General features: G+C 36.0%; 1 protein-coding gene across 3 annotated transcripts in view; it reads left to right on the top strand.

Moving 5' to 3' along the window:
- The window catches only part of ARAP2 (ArfGAP with RhoGAP domain, ankyrin repeat and PH domain 2), a 116,862-nt gene that overhangs the window by 59,251 nt on the left and 41,166 nt on the right, over nucleotides 1–16,445 (top strand). For all 3 annotated transcript variants that reach the window (XM_030492574.1, XM_030492573.1, XM_030492575.1), the window contains 4 exons: nucleotides 3,607–3,751; nucleotides 7,652–7,754; nucleotides 8,379–8,577; nucleotides 10,613–10,676. In XM_030492574.1, coding sequence (XP_030348434.1) covers nucleotides 3,607–3,751; nucleotides 7,652–7,754; nucleotides 8,379–8,577; nucleotides 10,613–10,676 — 511 coding nt within the window. The remainder of the gene's footprint in view (nucleotides 1–3,606; nucleotides 3,752–7,651; nucleotides 7,755–8,378; nucleotides 8,578–10,612; nucleotides 10,677–16,445) is intronic.

Genomic DNA, 16,445 nt, shown 5'->3' with positions numbered 1-16,445 from the left:
CGATAGTACAGGTCTTTCTAACACAATGACAGAAGTGCAGGATCAGGTGGTAAATACCTGAATAGATTGAAGATTTAGCTATAAATGGTTATAGCGTGTCTTCTTTTGTAGTAGAGTATAGCTGGGGAGATGCAATGGGATTGAGCCCTCAGACAAGAAACAACTAAATTCTGTCTTCCATCTAAGTTTTTAGTGGACAGAAACGAAGCTGCTTTGAAAGTTTATAGTCTATTTTGGGGGGATTTTGAGGGAGGGGGTTTTGTTTGCTGTGATTTTGTGTTAATCTTGAATTACCCATGTGTTTGTCAGGACTGATGTTTGTCAGGACTGACTGGGATGAGTGTTTTACAGGTACATAGGAAGATAGGTTTCCATGACCATTTGTGGTTCAAGAAGACAAATGACAAACAGGACAAGGGAGGAAGGTGTAATAACAACACCCTTCAATAACAACACAAAACCCCTATAATTTTTAACTAGAAACTGCTCTTGCCTGAGGGCACTAATATATCTCAGCCATGTGTAAGAAGTATTGTGAAGAGGGAGTTTTTCTATTTAAAGCATAAAACATGTAATCTTTTTTTCTCCTCTCCCTATTAATTTTTTTCCCCTACACCAAGAACTTTTTCTACCTTTATAAAATGTCATTAACATGAAGTAATAAGAAATATGCAAATCACAGATTGTTGGGAATAGGTGTTTTGGGTTTTTTTGTCTCATTCTTACTATCTTTAACTATAGAATTATTTTCTACTAATGTGTGGGAGATACAGTTTCAGTTCCCTCTTCTGCCTGTAAAGTTTCACATAAGAAGGTCACATTACCCAAGAAAGTGACCTAGCTGTTTATTTCTAGACAAAAGAAAAAAGCTCTCCTGTTGAAGCAGTTCTGAGTTGCTGAGAACTAATTGAGTTCTCACTAGGCCAGAGAGGGAACACCATTTTCTTACTGGGGATTACAGCACTTGTCTAAATTTTGGGCCCTGCCCCAATGTACACTGGGCTTTTGATCTACTGATTTCTATAATTTTTTTGTTTTTAATGCTGTTTCTGGAAGGTGCTGCAAGCCAGAATCCTGTTAGACTTTCCAACCATTAAACTAGAGTTAAGTTCTTCCTCAGTGTTACGAATCTCTGAGGCAGTTGTCAGTCTTGCCTTTAGTGCCAAGGGCTGAAAATTTAAGTGCTTGGTTTGTTGTCACCGAAAACTGTTATCCCTTTGTGGGCTGAGCCCTAGTGGTAAAATGACGCTTAAGAAATCATTCGGTGCTGTGAATTGCACTCAGGTTTTATAAGAACCAGGTAGAACACTTGGAAGTACAGTCCAGTTTTTCATTATGTGCATGCCAGTGCAAGAGAGAGTAAGCCAACTTTGTGTGTACGTCTCATTATAGCAGCATCGATGGCTTTAGCAGGGGTGCATAACTTTTGAGGAAAATTGTTATTAATTAATAGCTGTTGATGGTCAGCAGGAAGAGAACTTAAACATTGGTGCTATTATGATGTAGTGGATGAAAAAGCAAAGGTTAGAGGTTTACAGGCTCAGGTTTGATTATTTGCTTCTGGTTTTAGTGTAAGAGGTTCTATGGAGCCCTGTTAAAATCTTTGATGTTCCAGAATCATCCTTGAGAGTTGTAACATTTTAATGAATATTGAAGCAGTGAGCTATTTTGTAAAATAGGCTTTGGGGGACGGGAAGGGGAAAGTTGAGGGTCAAAAAAACATGAACAGTCAAAACCTCCAAGTTTTGTGCTTGACTCCTGCAAACTATACATTTTCAAATACTTTTGCCGAAGTTTATTCTAGTATTTAAAACATGTATTTAGACAGAACTAGATAGCAAGTAGCATGATACAAATAAATGCTAACAAAATAGTACCAGGATATTTATAAAACGTAAGTTATATAGCAAATAACAGAAAAACCAATTGGATGAAATACCAGATAACATACCAAGTAAGTACTGGCTAACTACAATTGCGGGTTTGTTTTTTGTTTGATTTTTGTGGTGTTTGTTTGTTTGTTTGTTTTTTCCAGAGCTGTTTTACCAATTCTCACAAATACTTTACCAGAACATTTGCAGCTGTATAGGATTTGAAGACTTAGAAATAAACAGAGTATTTTCCCTTAGAATCTGCTTCTCTGCAGGTGGTGGGACTAGATGTGCCTCAAATTGTATTCTAAGAACTAGATGTAAGCTAGAATGAGTACATTAATATTTTGAGTAGCAAAGAGTCATTAATATGCTATGTCACATGCTGTATTTGTATTTTAGGTCCGTAAGAGGGAAAAGACATTTGCTCTTAATTAAATATGCCAAATAATACTTTTAAGTTGCTCTGCAAATTGTTTTCCTCCACCTTTTTTTTTCAGAGTATAGATGGTAATTATTAGATACTCCAGTATATCTATTTCAAAGTTATTTGAAGATAGAATTCTTTACTGGGTAATTTATGCTTAGCAACTGTAAATTGTTACATGTTGATAGCACCCTACAAATGTTAGCATTCTGTAAATTACAATGTTATAAATGAATTTACCCTCGCCAGTTATATATGTGAATAGCAACAAGAGAGATCTCCAATTCATTCTAATGTGAACATGCCATCCTGAAACGGCTATAGCTACCGCCTGTCTATGATGTATCCATTTATCTCCCCCAGTATCCAGGAATAAATTTGGCACAATTTCATTACTATCTGACATTTGGGCCTGCAGTAGGGCAGAATTGAGCTCAGCTACTGATGCACGTAGAAAGTGGTATTCTATTAGTATTTCTGTTCTTCAGTTTTTCATCCCCCACTATTTTGATAGCATATATTTTGGGGGGGTTTTTTTGTTGTTTTGTTGTTTTGTTTTTTTTAATTAGTCATGTTAAATAACTTTTTGTAGTGCTTTCCTTGTGTTTTCTAGTAGTGTGCAATGGATACAACTTCTGGCATGTATGATACTGTTTTTTCTAGACTATTTGAAAGGTTTAAATTGTTTTCCTTAATCTTGTGACAGTAAGTGGACACCCAAGCATTACCAAACAATGGAAGACAGATTGACATGGTTTTGGCCTCTGGTTCCTCTTCCTGAAAGAAAGACTAGCCCTTTTTTGCTGCGGCATACCATTATTCACTCACTCATTTTGCTATCAGCTCTTGTCAGAATATATTGTTGTTGTAGCTTTCAGTTTTTCTAACATTGTAGCTTGTTTTCTTTTTGCTTCCTTAACTCTCTTCTGCTAAACAGGTAGCATGGTATAGTGTACGAGCTCTTACTCCATCAAGTTCCACAGCAACTGAAATAAAAGCCCTATACAACAATAAAGTTAACTTATGAAGCAGTTGAATATTTAATATACTAATAAAGTAAAAATAAGTGTGTTACATTTGAAACATTCTGTTCTTAAATTACTATGTGCTAGAGTTTCTATAGGTTAAGTAGATCAACACGGACATTGAATTCCTGGCACACTGAATTCAGTAACTGAAATTTCATCATAAATGTATTACTGTTACAACAGAGCTATGCATCCTGTGGGGCAACTTCTATAGGAAGAGGTAATTTTATTATTATGCCAACTGACTTTTCTAATATTTCTATTATTTCTTTAATTATAGATTGCAACAAAAGATGGTGCACTTTGGAAAGTGGCTTTCTGAGCTACTATGAACATGATAAGGCTACCACTCCTAATGGTATGATTGACATCAGTGAAGTTATCTGTCTTGTAGTGCACAAGTCAGACTTCTTTTTAAATAGAGGGTAGGTTCCCAAATTAATATTTCAATAAAAAACCTTAGATATTTCAAAGATTTTATTCTGGATTTTCAGAGTTGTTTGTTCCTGAATTTTGAACATGCAATTTAGAAAAAAAAAAAAAAAAGGCTGAATTGTTTTATGTTGACTTCAAAAATAAGTGCTAAGTGGTATTTGGGGATTTTTTTTAATTTTTTTTTTTTTTTTCCCCTGGTATAGTGATATAACGAAAATGTTAGGGTAATTTAAAAGGGCAGTATAAATTAGGTACATCTGTTTCTTATTAAAACTGTAATCTGTATTCTCAGTGCTTAAAAGGTTACATGATGATAAATTGAACAATTAATACTCATTTTCCTGTATGGGATTGACCTCTGCCTGAAGCCAAAACTCTTGCTTTGTTTTTTCCTGATAATAATGCAACAGATTAGAGTTCTCCACAATACTTTCTGCTTTGGTCACATCTATTGGTGTGAAACCCATTTTAAACTCATTCTTTGTTATGTAGCTGAGGACAACAGCATAACTGTTGAACATTGTGTTTGTTTGAAGATAACTTTTTTGTGGTCTTGTTTTTCATTTATGGCACTCTCACATCCTATTTGTACATTAAAAACTTCACATGGAGATTCACCTAAATCTGAGTCGCATCCCAGTGACACTTGATTTCTTTAGGGCAACATTTTTGTTTAAACTACATTGAATCTGTCTAACAAACTCCATAACACTTCCTTTTAAATTTCCTCATATGTGTGTGGATGTAAAATAAGATCTTTCTAGAGGATAATGCTATTATACTTGTCGTTACAAAGCATAAATGTCTGCAAAGAAAATAGTCTGTTCAAGTAAGCTTCTGGAAAAGATAATGGGAAGAAAGGACTTTCGCTAGTACAGAAATGAAGGGTGTTCAGAGGGGAGAAATCCTAAAACATTTTGGTGCTTCAGCATGCTATAAAATACAGTGGAGATGGTCTTCACTATTCTGCAATAGCATAGCCTTGTGTATATAGAAAAAAGAAAAATACAACTTCTGTTACTGAATCTAACCTGTCGCTTGCTACATCTCCAAATGGTTCCACTTTGGGATAATACCTGAGTTAAAAGCATGTTGGCTGAAGACTTTTAGGGAATGGCTAACCCTTTGCTGTACTTTACCTGCAGTTGGGTAGTTTATGAGATATTTCTTTAAATTTGATATTTCATGTAGTGAACAATCAGTCCTTAAAATGTCTATTCTATTAGTCAGAATTAAGTATTTACATATGATTTTCAAAGTTGTTACTGAAAATGAAAGAACTGAATTGTGTTCAGTTCTCCAGATTTAGCCAAATCTCAACCTCCAACATTGAAAAGAAAAAGCATACTCCCTCTATTTGGATTCTAGGGAGAGGTCACAGACAAAATCATACTGTAAAAACCCCATAATTTATAAGGTCAAGACAGATCCTAAGTACAAGATACTTCCTTTCCAAGTTCCACTCCAATTTCAACTGATTCGCTTTTTCTTCTTTTACTATCCTTATTTGTCAGTTAAAAATGGAAAACCAGGGTCCATCTGTTTAGGTAATGATACACTTTTTTAAAATTAAAAAAAACCACCCCACAAACCAACCAGGAAACACCACCCCCACCTCCCACTCCCAAAAAAAAAAAATAAAACAACCCACCAACTTTTAAGAACCTCTTGAGCTATCAGAAACTTCAAAGGGTAGTCATAAACACGACAGAACCAAACTCTTCCTGGTCGTGGCAGGTGACGCAGGCAGTAGCAGTGGCCATGTGTTTCACCCTAGGAGGTTCAGGCTGGATGATAGGAAAAGCCTCTTTGTTAGAAGTGTGGTGAACAGGAACAGGTGGCTGAGAGAAATATTAGTCTTCACTCTTCAAGGTTTTCTGATGTATGGTTTGTGATAAGGATTGCTGTTCTGATGTATGGTTAGTGATAAGTCCTGCTTTGAGCGGGAGATTAAACAAAGTGACATTCAATAGTCCCTTTGAACTACATTTATATGCTTCTGTGATTTGTTTACGATTTCCCATTCAATAAGTTTGTCTGCTTATATTAAACCTAAACAAAATTTTTTCAATGCATCACAAAAATGTACGTGCTGAAATCCCATGAACTTGCAAAAGCAAAAAATTCCCTTAGAATTTTAATGACTGTATGTAAACATTTTTATTGTCTTCTATTGTAATGCAGTAGCCTCTAAACACATATTATTGACCTGAAAAGCATTTTGGTTTACTATAAAATACTCTGTTATTAGCGGGGTTGCACTTGTAAGATTGGAGGAGAGATGTGCATGGATTCCATTCTATAGGTATGAAATAATGAAAAAAACAGAGAATCACAGAATCATAGAATCATAGAATAGTAAGGGTTGGAAAGGACCTTAAGATCATCTAGTTCCAACCCCCCTGCCATGGGCAGGGACACCTTGCCCTAAACCATGTGGTCCAAGGCTCTGTCCAACCTGGCCTTGAACACTGCCAGGGATGGAGCATCCACAACCTCCCTGGGCAACCCATTCCAGTGCTTCACCACCCTCACTGTAAAGAACTTCTTGCTTATATCTAATCTAAACTTCTCCTGTTTAAGTTTGAACCCATTACCCCTTGTCCTACCACTACAGTCCCTGAGGAAGAGTCCTTCCCCAGCATCCTTGTAGACCCCCTTCAGATACTGGAAGGCTGCTATGAGGTCTCCACGCAGCCTTCTCTTCTCCAGGCTGAACAGCCCCAACTCTCTCAGCCTGTCTTCATACGGGAGGTGCTCCAGCCCCCTTATCATCCTCATGGCCCTCCTCTGGACTTGCTCCAACAGCTCCATGTCCTTTTTATGTTGAGGACACCAGATCTATACGCAGTACTCCAAGTGAGGTCTCACAAGAGCAGAGTAGAGGGGCAGGATCACCTCCTTTGACCTGCTGGTCACGCTTCTTTTGATGCAGCCCAGGATGCAGTTGGCTTTCTGGGCTGCAAGTGCACACTGCCGCCTCATGTTAAGCTTCTCGTCAACCAACACCCCCAAATCCTTCTCTGCAGGGCTGCTCTGAATCTCTTCTCTGCCCAACCTGTAGCAGTGCCTGGGATTGCCCTGACCCAGGTGTAGGACCTTGCACTTGGCTTGATTAAACTTCATAAGGTTGGCATTGGCCCACCTCACAAGCGTGTCAAGGTCCCTCTAGATGGCATCCCTTCCCTCCAGCGTATCAACCAAACCACACAGCTTGATGTTGTCGGCAAACTTGCTGAGGGCGCACTTAATCCCACTGTCCATGTCGCTGACAAAGATGTTGAACAGGACCGGTCCCAACACTGATCCCTGAGGGACACCACTCGTTACAGGTTTCCAACTGGACATCGAGCCATTTACCACAACCCTTTATGTGTGGCCATCGAGCCAGGTTTTTTATCCACCGAGTGATCCATCTATCAAATTGATGTCTCTCCAATTTAGAGACAAGGATGTCATGCGGGACAGTGTCAAACGCTTTGCACAAGTCCAGGTAGATGACGTCAACTGCTCTGCCCCTGTCCATCAGTTCCATGGCTCCATCATAGAAGGCCACCAAATTGGTCAGGCAGGATTTCCCCTTAGTGAAACCATGTTGGCTGTCACCAACCACCTCGTTGTTTTTCATGTGCCTTAGCATGTTTTCCAGGAGAAACTGTTCCAAGATTTTGCCAGGCACAGAGGTGAGACTGACTGGTCTGTAGTTCCCCGGGTCTTCCACCTTCCCCTTCTTGAAAATGGGGGTTATATTACCCTTCTTGCAGTCATCGGGAGCTTCACCTGACTGCCAGGATTTTTCGAATATGATGGACACTGGTTTAGTGAGACTCTTGTGTGTCTACTTTTAAGAAGACTGAATACAGCTGCCTTTTTCCTCTTTCTTGCTTTAGGGACATCTTTACCTTTGAAATCTACTTAATGTCAGAACGTGTTTTTCTGTTTGGAGCTGAAACTGCATATTCACAAAGAAAATGGACTTGGGCAATAGCTAAGGTAATACTGATAATTATCTTTTCCAGTTAGGCCAGGAGCCTTTGCACAAAGAATAAAGCGTCATTGTTAGCTTAAAATCCTCTGAGAAGCCATTCTTGATGAATACTGCTCTATCTTGTGTGTAAAGGTTTCTCGTGCAGCAGGAAGGAATAACATCTGTGATTTAATGTTTGAAACAAGATAATAAAATAAAATGGAAAAAGAACGGAAGCAACATTTTAGTGCCAACCTTAAGAATATATTAAAGATGCTCTAGTGTAAAGACATATACTGTTTATTTTGGCTAAGTTGTTGGTGCTTGCAGTTGTATTCTTTTATTTGCTGAGACAGAAGCGGTACTGTATTTTATAGAGTAGCAAATGCTAATAGTCACTAATTAAATCAAATTGTAGTTTAAAAAGCAGAAGTGTTTGAATTGTAGACTATGAATGGAAAAAATGTTATACTTGATTTTATAATTTAAATTTAGTCTGTATATGGGTTTACAAATGATAAATCAGAAAGTCTTTTTTTACTGTGGCTTTCATCCATGAATCTTATAGATTTGCAATATCTTGATTTGTTTTTTTTTAGGGGAAGAGGGTTTTTTTTTCTTCATCTGACTCACCCCATTTTCTTTGGTAGCATTTTGTTCCCCCCGTGGCTGAATGCTTATTAGAGAGAAACTGTGACCTCATTGGCCAGCTGTACTACAAAGATTGCCATAACCTGGATCAGTGGAGAAAAGGCTGGTTTGCTATAGAGAAGTCAAGCCTTTATTTTTGTCTTGAAATGGAGAATGGTGAAGAAGATTCCATATATCTGAGAAGGTTGCAAGAACTAAGTAAGAATTTTGCTTATTGTCTAGAATTCGGGAGATACTCTATGGAATTAATTCACTTTTAAAGACATTTCTATTACATTTTAAAGTCCTAAACATTAGGGAGCTCACTAACTATTCCTCTGCATGAGCCAAATGGTCTTCCAACTCTCTTTTAAATATGGAGTTGGTACAGTTCTGTCTTGGAATTTTTTCTCTACTTAATGGCACATGCTAGAGAGATTTTTCACAGCTTCATAATGAATGAAGACAATTTTTGTTCCAGTTGCAGCAGTATCTTTTTTACAAGAGTACAGAACTGAATATAGTATATAACCTTTTGGGATTATTGTCTCGTATTTTTGACAGGGCAGAAATACTCTCTGCAGAATGTGTTCTTGAGATGATTGGCATGCGTAGTTTTAAAATACTCAAATGTGCTGGAAAAATTACAATTACCTAAACTATTTCACAGACTAATGGACTTTTCTCTTTTTCTGATACTAAAAATATCATGATGTGGAAAGATAAGAGTGTTTATACAAATGGTCTTCTGTGACCGATTTTATATCATTGTTTGTAATTATGCTCTGAATCCTCTTTAAGCATATCTGCTCCACTTATTTTTCTGTTGACAAAGGCAATGTGTTACATAGGAAAGTAAAAATAATCTGAGATTTTGTATTGAAGTAACATAGAGAAGATAGCCTAGCTCTTTACTGATGATCCTGTTTGTAAATGCTGTCAGATCGTGTGTCTGTTTTGCAGAAATTTGCCTAAATGCCATTGGGCTTTCTACTTTTTATTTCCTGCCACCTTACATTTGCTGTGTATAACACCGTGAAGGTGGCTTTTAATCAGGAATATTTTTATGCCTCTAGCTTTCTTTTAACTTGTGAAAACCTTTTGATGTTGATTCAGAATTAAAAGATTAGGTAGTAGGAGTACTGTTTCTGATACTAGTTTTGATAATGCAACTGTAATTGCTTCTACCCTAATCATAGGAGCATCCAAAATCTGTGTATATCTCAAGCATAGAAATTAAACATGTATTTATCGTTCAGTTGAAAATCACTTTTGCTTAGGTTTTTATAGATGTACAACAGAGTTGTATTTCTTGGAAATATTATATGTCCATACTCCTGTCTTTTCTTTGATTTCTGGTTTGTCAAAAATAAATGTGCTCCACTAGTAAGACTCAGTTCCATAACTGAAACTTTCCAAATAATGAATCATCAGTGGAAGCATAGTCACTTACCATCTTAGTATTTGAGTCAGTAAATGTAAATGAGGCCAGGAGTATGTGTGATTCAAAAACATCATATAACATGCATCAGAATGTGTTTATTGAGCTTCATTGCTGTTCAGGACTTTACTGTCTCTGGGAAGTAGTTGAGATAAGATGTGGGTTGTATTTGAGACCTAAACTTCAAAAAACCCCCCAACTTTTCAGAATTTTGAATTAGTAAATATGTTATTTAATTTCCTGGTTTTAGTATAGTGCACTGTATAGTTTTATAAGCAGTATAACTGGAAACTGTCAAGATGTATTTTCTGTCCTCTGTATAATGTACGTCTTTTTCAGGGTCCTGTTTTTAGCAGGAGTAATATAAGGCAACACAAAGAAGGGTGACAGTATGCCATGTAACTCAAGTTACTGTAAATATCTGTAGCCATTAGGGTGCAAGTAAATTAATAGATTCAGAAATCCATCTTACTTCTTAATAATTATGTCTTCTAGAATTTATATTTACAAGTTTATTGTTAATATAATAAAACAAAAAGTAAATTAATACAATTTAATTAACTAAAACATTAAAAAGTACTGTTTATAATTTCTTTAATTTTCTGTATTGATTTTTCTTGTAAATGTGGTATTTTATGGATTTTTGTTCCTATTATCGGCAGCATTCTTTGAAATGTTTGCAAATTCCATACTCCTTTTGTCACTGAGGATTTCTGAATAAGCGTGTGAGCATTTGTGTATGTTGCATGTGTGTATGTGTTTGTGTATATATATGTCTGTGTAGATAGTATGAATTTTGTGTTTTGTTTTCAGCAATCAGTAGTGTGATGCAAAATGGAGAGAAAATAGATGTCCTGTTGCTCGTTGAAAAAGGAAGGTAAGGATCCCATCTGAAAAAAGCTTTCATGTGCTTTTTTATTGATGTCTTAGAATTCTTGCTGATCAGTCATGGAGCTTTTTCACTTGTGGTTGCTAGAGAGAGAGTAAATTTGCAGACTTTTTAAAGGAGGGAACGTCTTTGTGTATCAATTACGTTTTATGTCTGTGTCAGGAAATTCTAACAAGTACTGCTTAATTAAAAGCAGTTTTCCCACTAAGAAAATTATTCCCAGTCAGATTAGTCTGCCAGTAACAGTTTCTTCAAAAGGACCTACCTTCTTTTACCTCTTTGTAGCATTTCCTGCTTACTTGTCAATTTTTTTACCCCTCTTAAGTCCCAGAAGTCTGTATCTCAATCTGTGAACATCAGGAATGAGGGAATGTATGAGTCCCCTGGTTAGTCTTATTGTAATGTCTGACCTCAGTTAACATAGAAAGGTAGAAGAAAACCCACACACTGGTGAAGCAAACACGATCCATATTTGCTTTGAAGTAGGTAATATTCTGCTGAAACGACTGTCAAATACAATGATATGGGAGATTGAAACTTGAAGTGAGATAGGGTATTTCTGTCTCGTATATGGGTACAAATTTAAAGATTAGAGTAAAATTATTGAAAATAATTCTTATTTTGTAATAGGTTGTTTAGTGGGTTTTTTTGGTTGTTTTTTACTTCAATGATAGATTATTGGGCAGATGTCTGTGTAACAAGTGGTGCAGTGTTTACACAATCTGCTTAACCAATAATAGGTTAATAAAGGAATTTTTTATTTTTTTTTTCTCTTTGGGGGAAAAAACCTCCAAACTCAGATAATCTTTGACATGTGTTCAGAGTTGGAGAAACTTCTTGGGGAAACTCACTGTAACTGTGTATTCTGAATTTTAACTCTTCATATGATACTGTTTAAGTTCCAAAAGTCAGTAAGGTGATGCAGATCAGAAACAAACACTTTTCCTCTTGGGTTTTGGGTTTTTTCGAAGAAAGAACGCATATTGAAAGATTCAGCATTAAGTAAGCTGCATAGACCAACCAGGGAACCACAGGTATCGCATTCAAGGGGCAGTTCAATAGATAAATGCAAACTGTGCATCTAATTTCACAGACATCAGTGCTGAGCAAAACTTCCAGCTCCAAGTCAGCTTTTATTATTTCTTTCATTATAATATTTCTCTCAAGTGAGGGTAGGTTTTCCCTGAACTGTTTTAATAGTTTAATGGAAATTCTGAACTATTTGAAAATAATTTCAACAGGGGCACTGGCTGACTTACAGTAGCCATGAATATGTTTAATTTCTTCACTGAAGTCTGCCATAAAGATTTTAAATGCATAGCTTTCACATCATCTAACCATTAAAAGCCATATAGGTATATAAGCGTTGGCATAGTGATTCTTGCTTAGGATATTACTCCAAAACTATCCAGGTATTAAGGACAGTTGCATGATATTGCATCTTGCAGTGGTAAGAAACTTAGTGTGTGTGTGTATGTGGGATTAAGTATAAAATCACCTTTATCTTTAGACTCAATTATCCTAAATGGAAACAAAACCAACAATCCTTCTGCCCCTCCAATCCCTAGATAACTTATTTAATACCTTTGAGATGTCATCAGCATCAACTAAATTATATATTATAGTTTTTAGGTTTTTCTGTTTTGTCTGTTATTTTTTCCCAGTGCTTGTCTAATGCTAACTTTGGCATAGATTGATACTTGGAAAAGACCCGATATACTGATCTGTTGGCAATTTGCACGCTAATTTGTTAGTCACTTAATGCAGGATAAATGATAATAAAAAGAAGCAGTATTGCAAGAATAAAACAAAAAAAAAAAGCAGGATTTCTCCAGAATTAAGAAAAGTTGGAAACCTCCTCCCCCTGAAAAAGACAAGAAAGAAAACAAAACCCCATCCATTTTTGCATAGATGTGGTTGTATCTTACAATATCTTGAGTATTTTCCTACTGAAGCTCATACCGCTCTTGTGTTGGTTTTGTTACTGACTTCAAACTAACTTCCCATTACTTACAAATACTTATGCCTTTTTTCAAGTCTCAGTCATTTAGTTGATTAATTAGGGAAAATTATACATTACAGGTATCGCATACCTCCGTCTTTGACACTTTTTCCATTGGCTACTGTAAGCAAAAGAATGACTTCTTACAAACGGACTTCTCCCTTAATAGTGATGGCATATGCAAGTAAACTGTTTCAGAACTGTAAACTTCAGATCTTACTGCTGAATTAGATATAATAAATCTATGAATTCTGAACTTTTAAAATATACTTAGTATATTTATGTGTATGTTAAATTCATGGGATACATAAATTTAATGTTCCTCTGATCCATAACTACTCAGAGGAAGATTTTACAATTGATTTGGGGCTGCAAGGTGCATAATGCTTTCCAGCTTGTACAAAATGCAAGAATTCAGAATACTACCAAAAGGCATGTGAGATTTTTCTTAAGAGTCTTTAGGTAGGAATACAATCCACTCCTGCTCCACCCCTCCCCTTTCTTCCCCTCTTACTTTACCCTGCTTTCTGCTTAGCACCTTGCTGTTCTAACTGTCATTGTTCAGTGAAAGAAGACTAGCAGCTCAGAAGTGGTGGTAATTATACTATATGTTGCAAGGTAATACCATATCATGAGAGACTGAACCAGGCTAAAGCATTTTCCAGGCAACAAGATTGTTCCTCTTTTGAAGATAGTTATTTTTGAAGCTCAGTGTACTTCTTACCTGCATTTTCACAATAATTCTAGACTTTTTCTTATACTAGATTTTTTTTTTTTTTTTTTTTTTTCCTAGATCTGAAAGATGTTTCATGTTTGTCTTTGGATATCTTTGCTAAAAGTAAATTAGAGGAACACACTCCCTTTTGTAGCACCTGTCAAGATTTTATTGCACTCTGATCTGTGTTGGAACATATTGTCCAACCTGTTAGAACTATCTCCATCTCACCTGGAAATCCTGACTTCTCACAACACTCTTTTCTTATGCCATAACTAGATGGTCATTGACCTCTCTCTTATGTTCCACTTTCATAGCTGAAATCCTTCTTGATTTTTTGCTAGAAGTGGCAAGCCATTTTCCAGATTTCTGTGTCTGACACTGCCCTCTGTCACACAGAGATATTCTCTGGTTTGCTCCATATTCAGCTGTTTGTTTTATTCTCCACCCCCCACCCCCTCCAGCTTGATCTCTCCTGTCTATCTATAAAATTTGTGAAGTGACTGGTGATACTTGATCTCTTGTTGCCATCCAAACAGAAGTTGCATAGCAGATAGGTGAAGCTACTCCTGTGTAGTTCAGCAAAGGTCAACAGAGAGATCTGTACACTGAAGAGAGGAAAAATATCTGAAAACAATTGTATACAGTAATTTTTAAATATATCTTCTGTATATAAAATCCAGTGCAAAATCTCTAATACTATACTGTAAAAGAAAAACAGTTGTGCCGGCAATTCAGTTTCAAATATTTCATTTCTTCTGTAATCATTTAAGCTCTCTCTTAGGTGTCAGTGAATGTTTTCAGACCATAATGTAATACAGATGGTGCTTTTGGTTTTTTCCTCCCTTCTCTTGTAGTTAGCTCTTTCTTATTATAGATAATAAACCTTCCCTACATACTAGCAGAATTTCTTTATGCTGATGGTTCATTAATTACAGTGCTTTCTTCTTAACCCTTTGATGATAGCATTAAGATTTCCTGTAAAATGCAGTCATGAGCACAAAATCCTAGAATCCAGAAATTTCCATGCTGTAATTGCAATTTGATTATTCCAATATAATTTCAGAGCAATGCATGCGTTCTTAGTACCTCTATTTTCAGACATGTAGATTATTATAATCACTTGCTGGAGGCACTGAATTGTGCCAATGTCTCTTTCTCACCCTTCCTAAGGCTTTCTAAGCCACTTCCACAATAAATTGACTGAATTCTGGACTGTGTCTGGTAGTGGTTTCATTTCCTTTTCTCCCTTCTTCTCTTTTATGGTGTGTAGTAAATGCTGAAGTTGGTTCTCTGACTTATCTGACTTTTTTAGTTGACCACTCTGGAAATTTTTAACTGGGTGAAATGAGTAATTTTTTGAAAAATAATTAGTTGCCTTCCATGAACAAGCAGCAGGGTTTTTCACATTTAAATTTTTTACCAGTAACTTCTCTTTTCATGACTGTGTCAGTGCTATATGACTGCTACTAAAAACAGATACCCCGTTTTCTTTCTTAATTATTAAGTAACCTCTTCCTCTGTAGTTTGAATTTAACTCGACAGCTTTTCAAATCTTAGAAACAATGAGAAGCATCATGTCTTGTAGTTCTGGTATGTTTTTTCATAATGTGATGCACAGAGGAGAAGAAGGAAGGATCCACAGAATACAAGATAGTCTTTTTCACGTAGTTTAGGTAATGCATATGTCATGACAGTTGATTGTCAGGCACATGATTTAGACTTTCATATATCTGTGAAAAAAATACATATAAGTTTATATTACCCTTGAAGTTCAATACACTACTATATTTCCTTTCTCCTCCTCTGGTACAGATTCATTGCTGTACTGCAGAGTTGCTCTTTTCTTGTTTAGAAGTAATAATATTTTCACTTTACAATATGCTGCTTCCTGTACATATCATAATTCTTTAGATAAAAAATAATCTGTTGAGACTTCTATTTATCCCATTGCATAATACTGTAATGCGTAGCCTGCTGTTCGGCAGGGAAAATAAAAACACAGCAGTATACATATGTGTGTGCATCTCTTGTGTTGGGAAGCACTATAAATCTTTTATAAATCATAGTCCTAACATCTGCTGATCTGTGAATAATAGTACTAAAGGAACGGTGTAACATGCACTGTCAGACTCTTTTTCCATTTAATTCAAACTTTTTAATTTCCTCTTGTATATGGCTATACCAATACCAGAGGATGCCAGGGTGATGCGTTGTTTGGAAGCCATTGGTTGAGAACTACCTGTATAGGATATCTGTTCTGACAGGTCTTCAGAAAATATTTGAAAATACTGAATTAGGCACACTCTTTTTGGTGTAAAAAATTGAGAGCTTTATGAAAATTATTGCTTTTTCTTAATAGAAAAGAGAGGCTGAGTGTTTCTACTAGCCATGCATGTGCGGTGGTTAATATGTCTTTCGAAGTCATGAAGTAGAGATTTTTTAAAAAGGGGCTTCAATAGTGTCTCGTACTCCTCTGCTGAATGACTAAGTCTGTATGTTCTGAGAAAACTTCAGGTCCTGGATCTGTGTGTGTGCATTGACTGCATCCTCACTTCCTATCGAGGTAGGAGTGCTAGAATAGAAACATTTATAAAAGCAAAATCGAAAGATGATTAAAAAAAAGAAATTAAATATTTCATCATTATATAAAATGCTTTGGGTTTTTTTTCTAAATAAAATAATCAAAATGAATGTTTGTTTATATTTTGATGAAAAGTGTTTTCATAGAAGTTCTATAGAAGATTTTAATTTTTCCTAAGCAGCAAATAAATCGTCATTAAAGAAAATGAATCCGTTACAGTTCTTTAGTGGAAGACAAAGAGGATGTATGTAGAAAATTTTGCTTGCTATTCTAACACTTAAAAACAGATATTTATTACATACATGCATATGGGTGGACATACACCCTTTAACTTTTAAATTTTGGGATTATCTTTTAGAAGCTAGCCTCTCGGAGTAAACAGAGGAAGTAACTGTAGCATGTTTAAATAATAAAATCAGAACAGGGACATGCTTTGAGAGAAAACAGTAATTAACA

Source organism: Strigops habroptila, chromosome 7, assembly GCF_004027225.2.
Source record: "Strigops habroptila isolate Jane chromosome 7, bStrHab1.2.pri, whole genome shotgun sequence".
Classification (NCBI taxonomy): domain Eukaryota; kingdom Metazoa; phylum Chordata; class Aves; order Psittaciformes; family Psittacidae; genus Strigops; species Strigops habroptila.
This window is presented reverse-complemented; position numbering and strand designations above follow the sequence as displayed.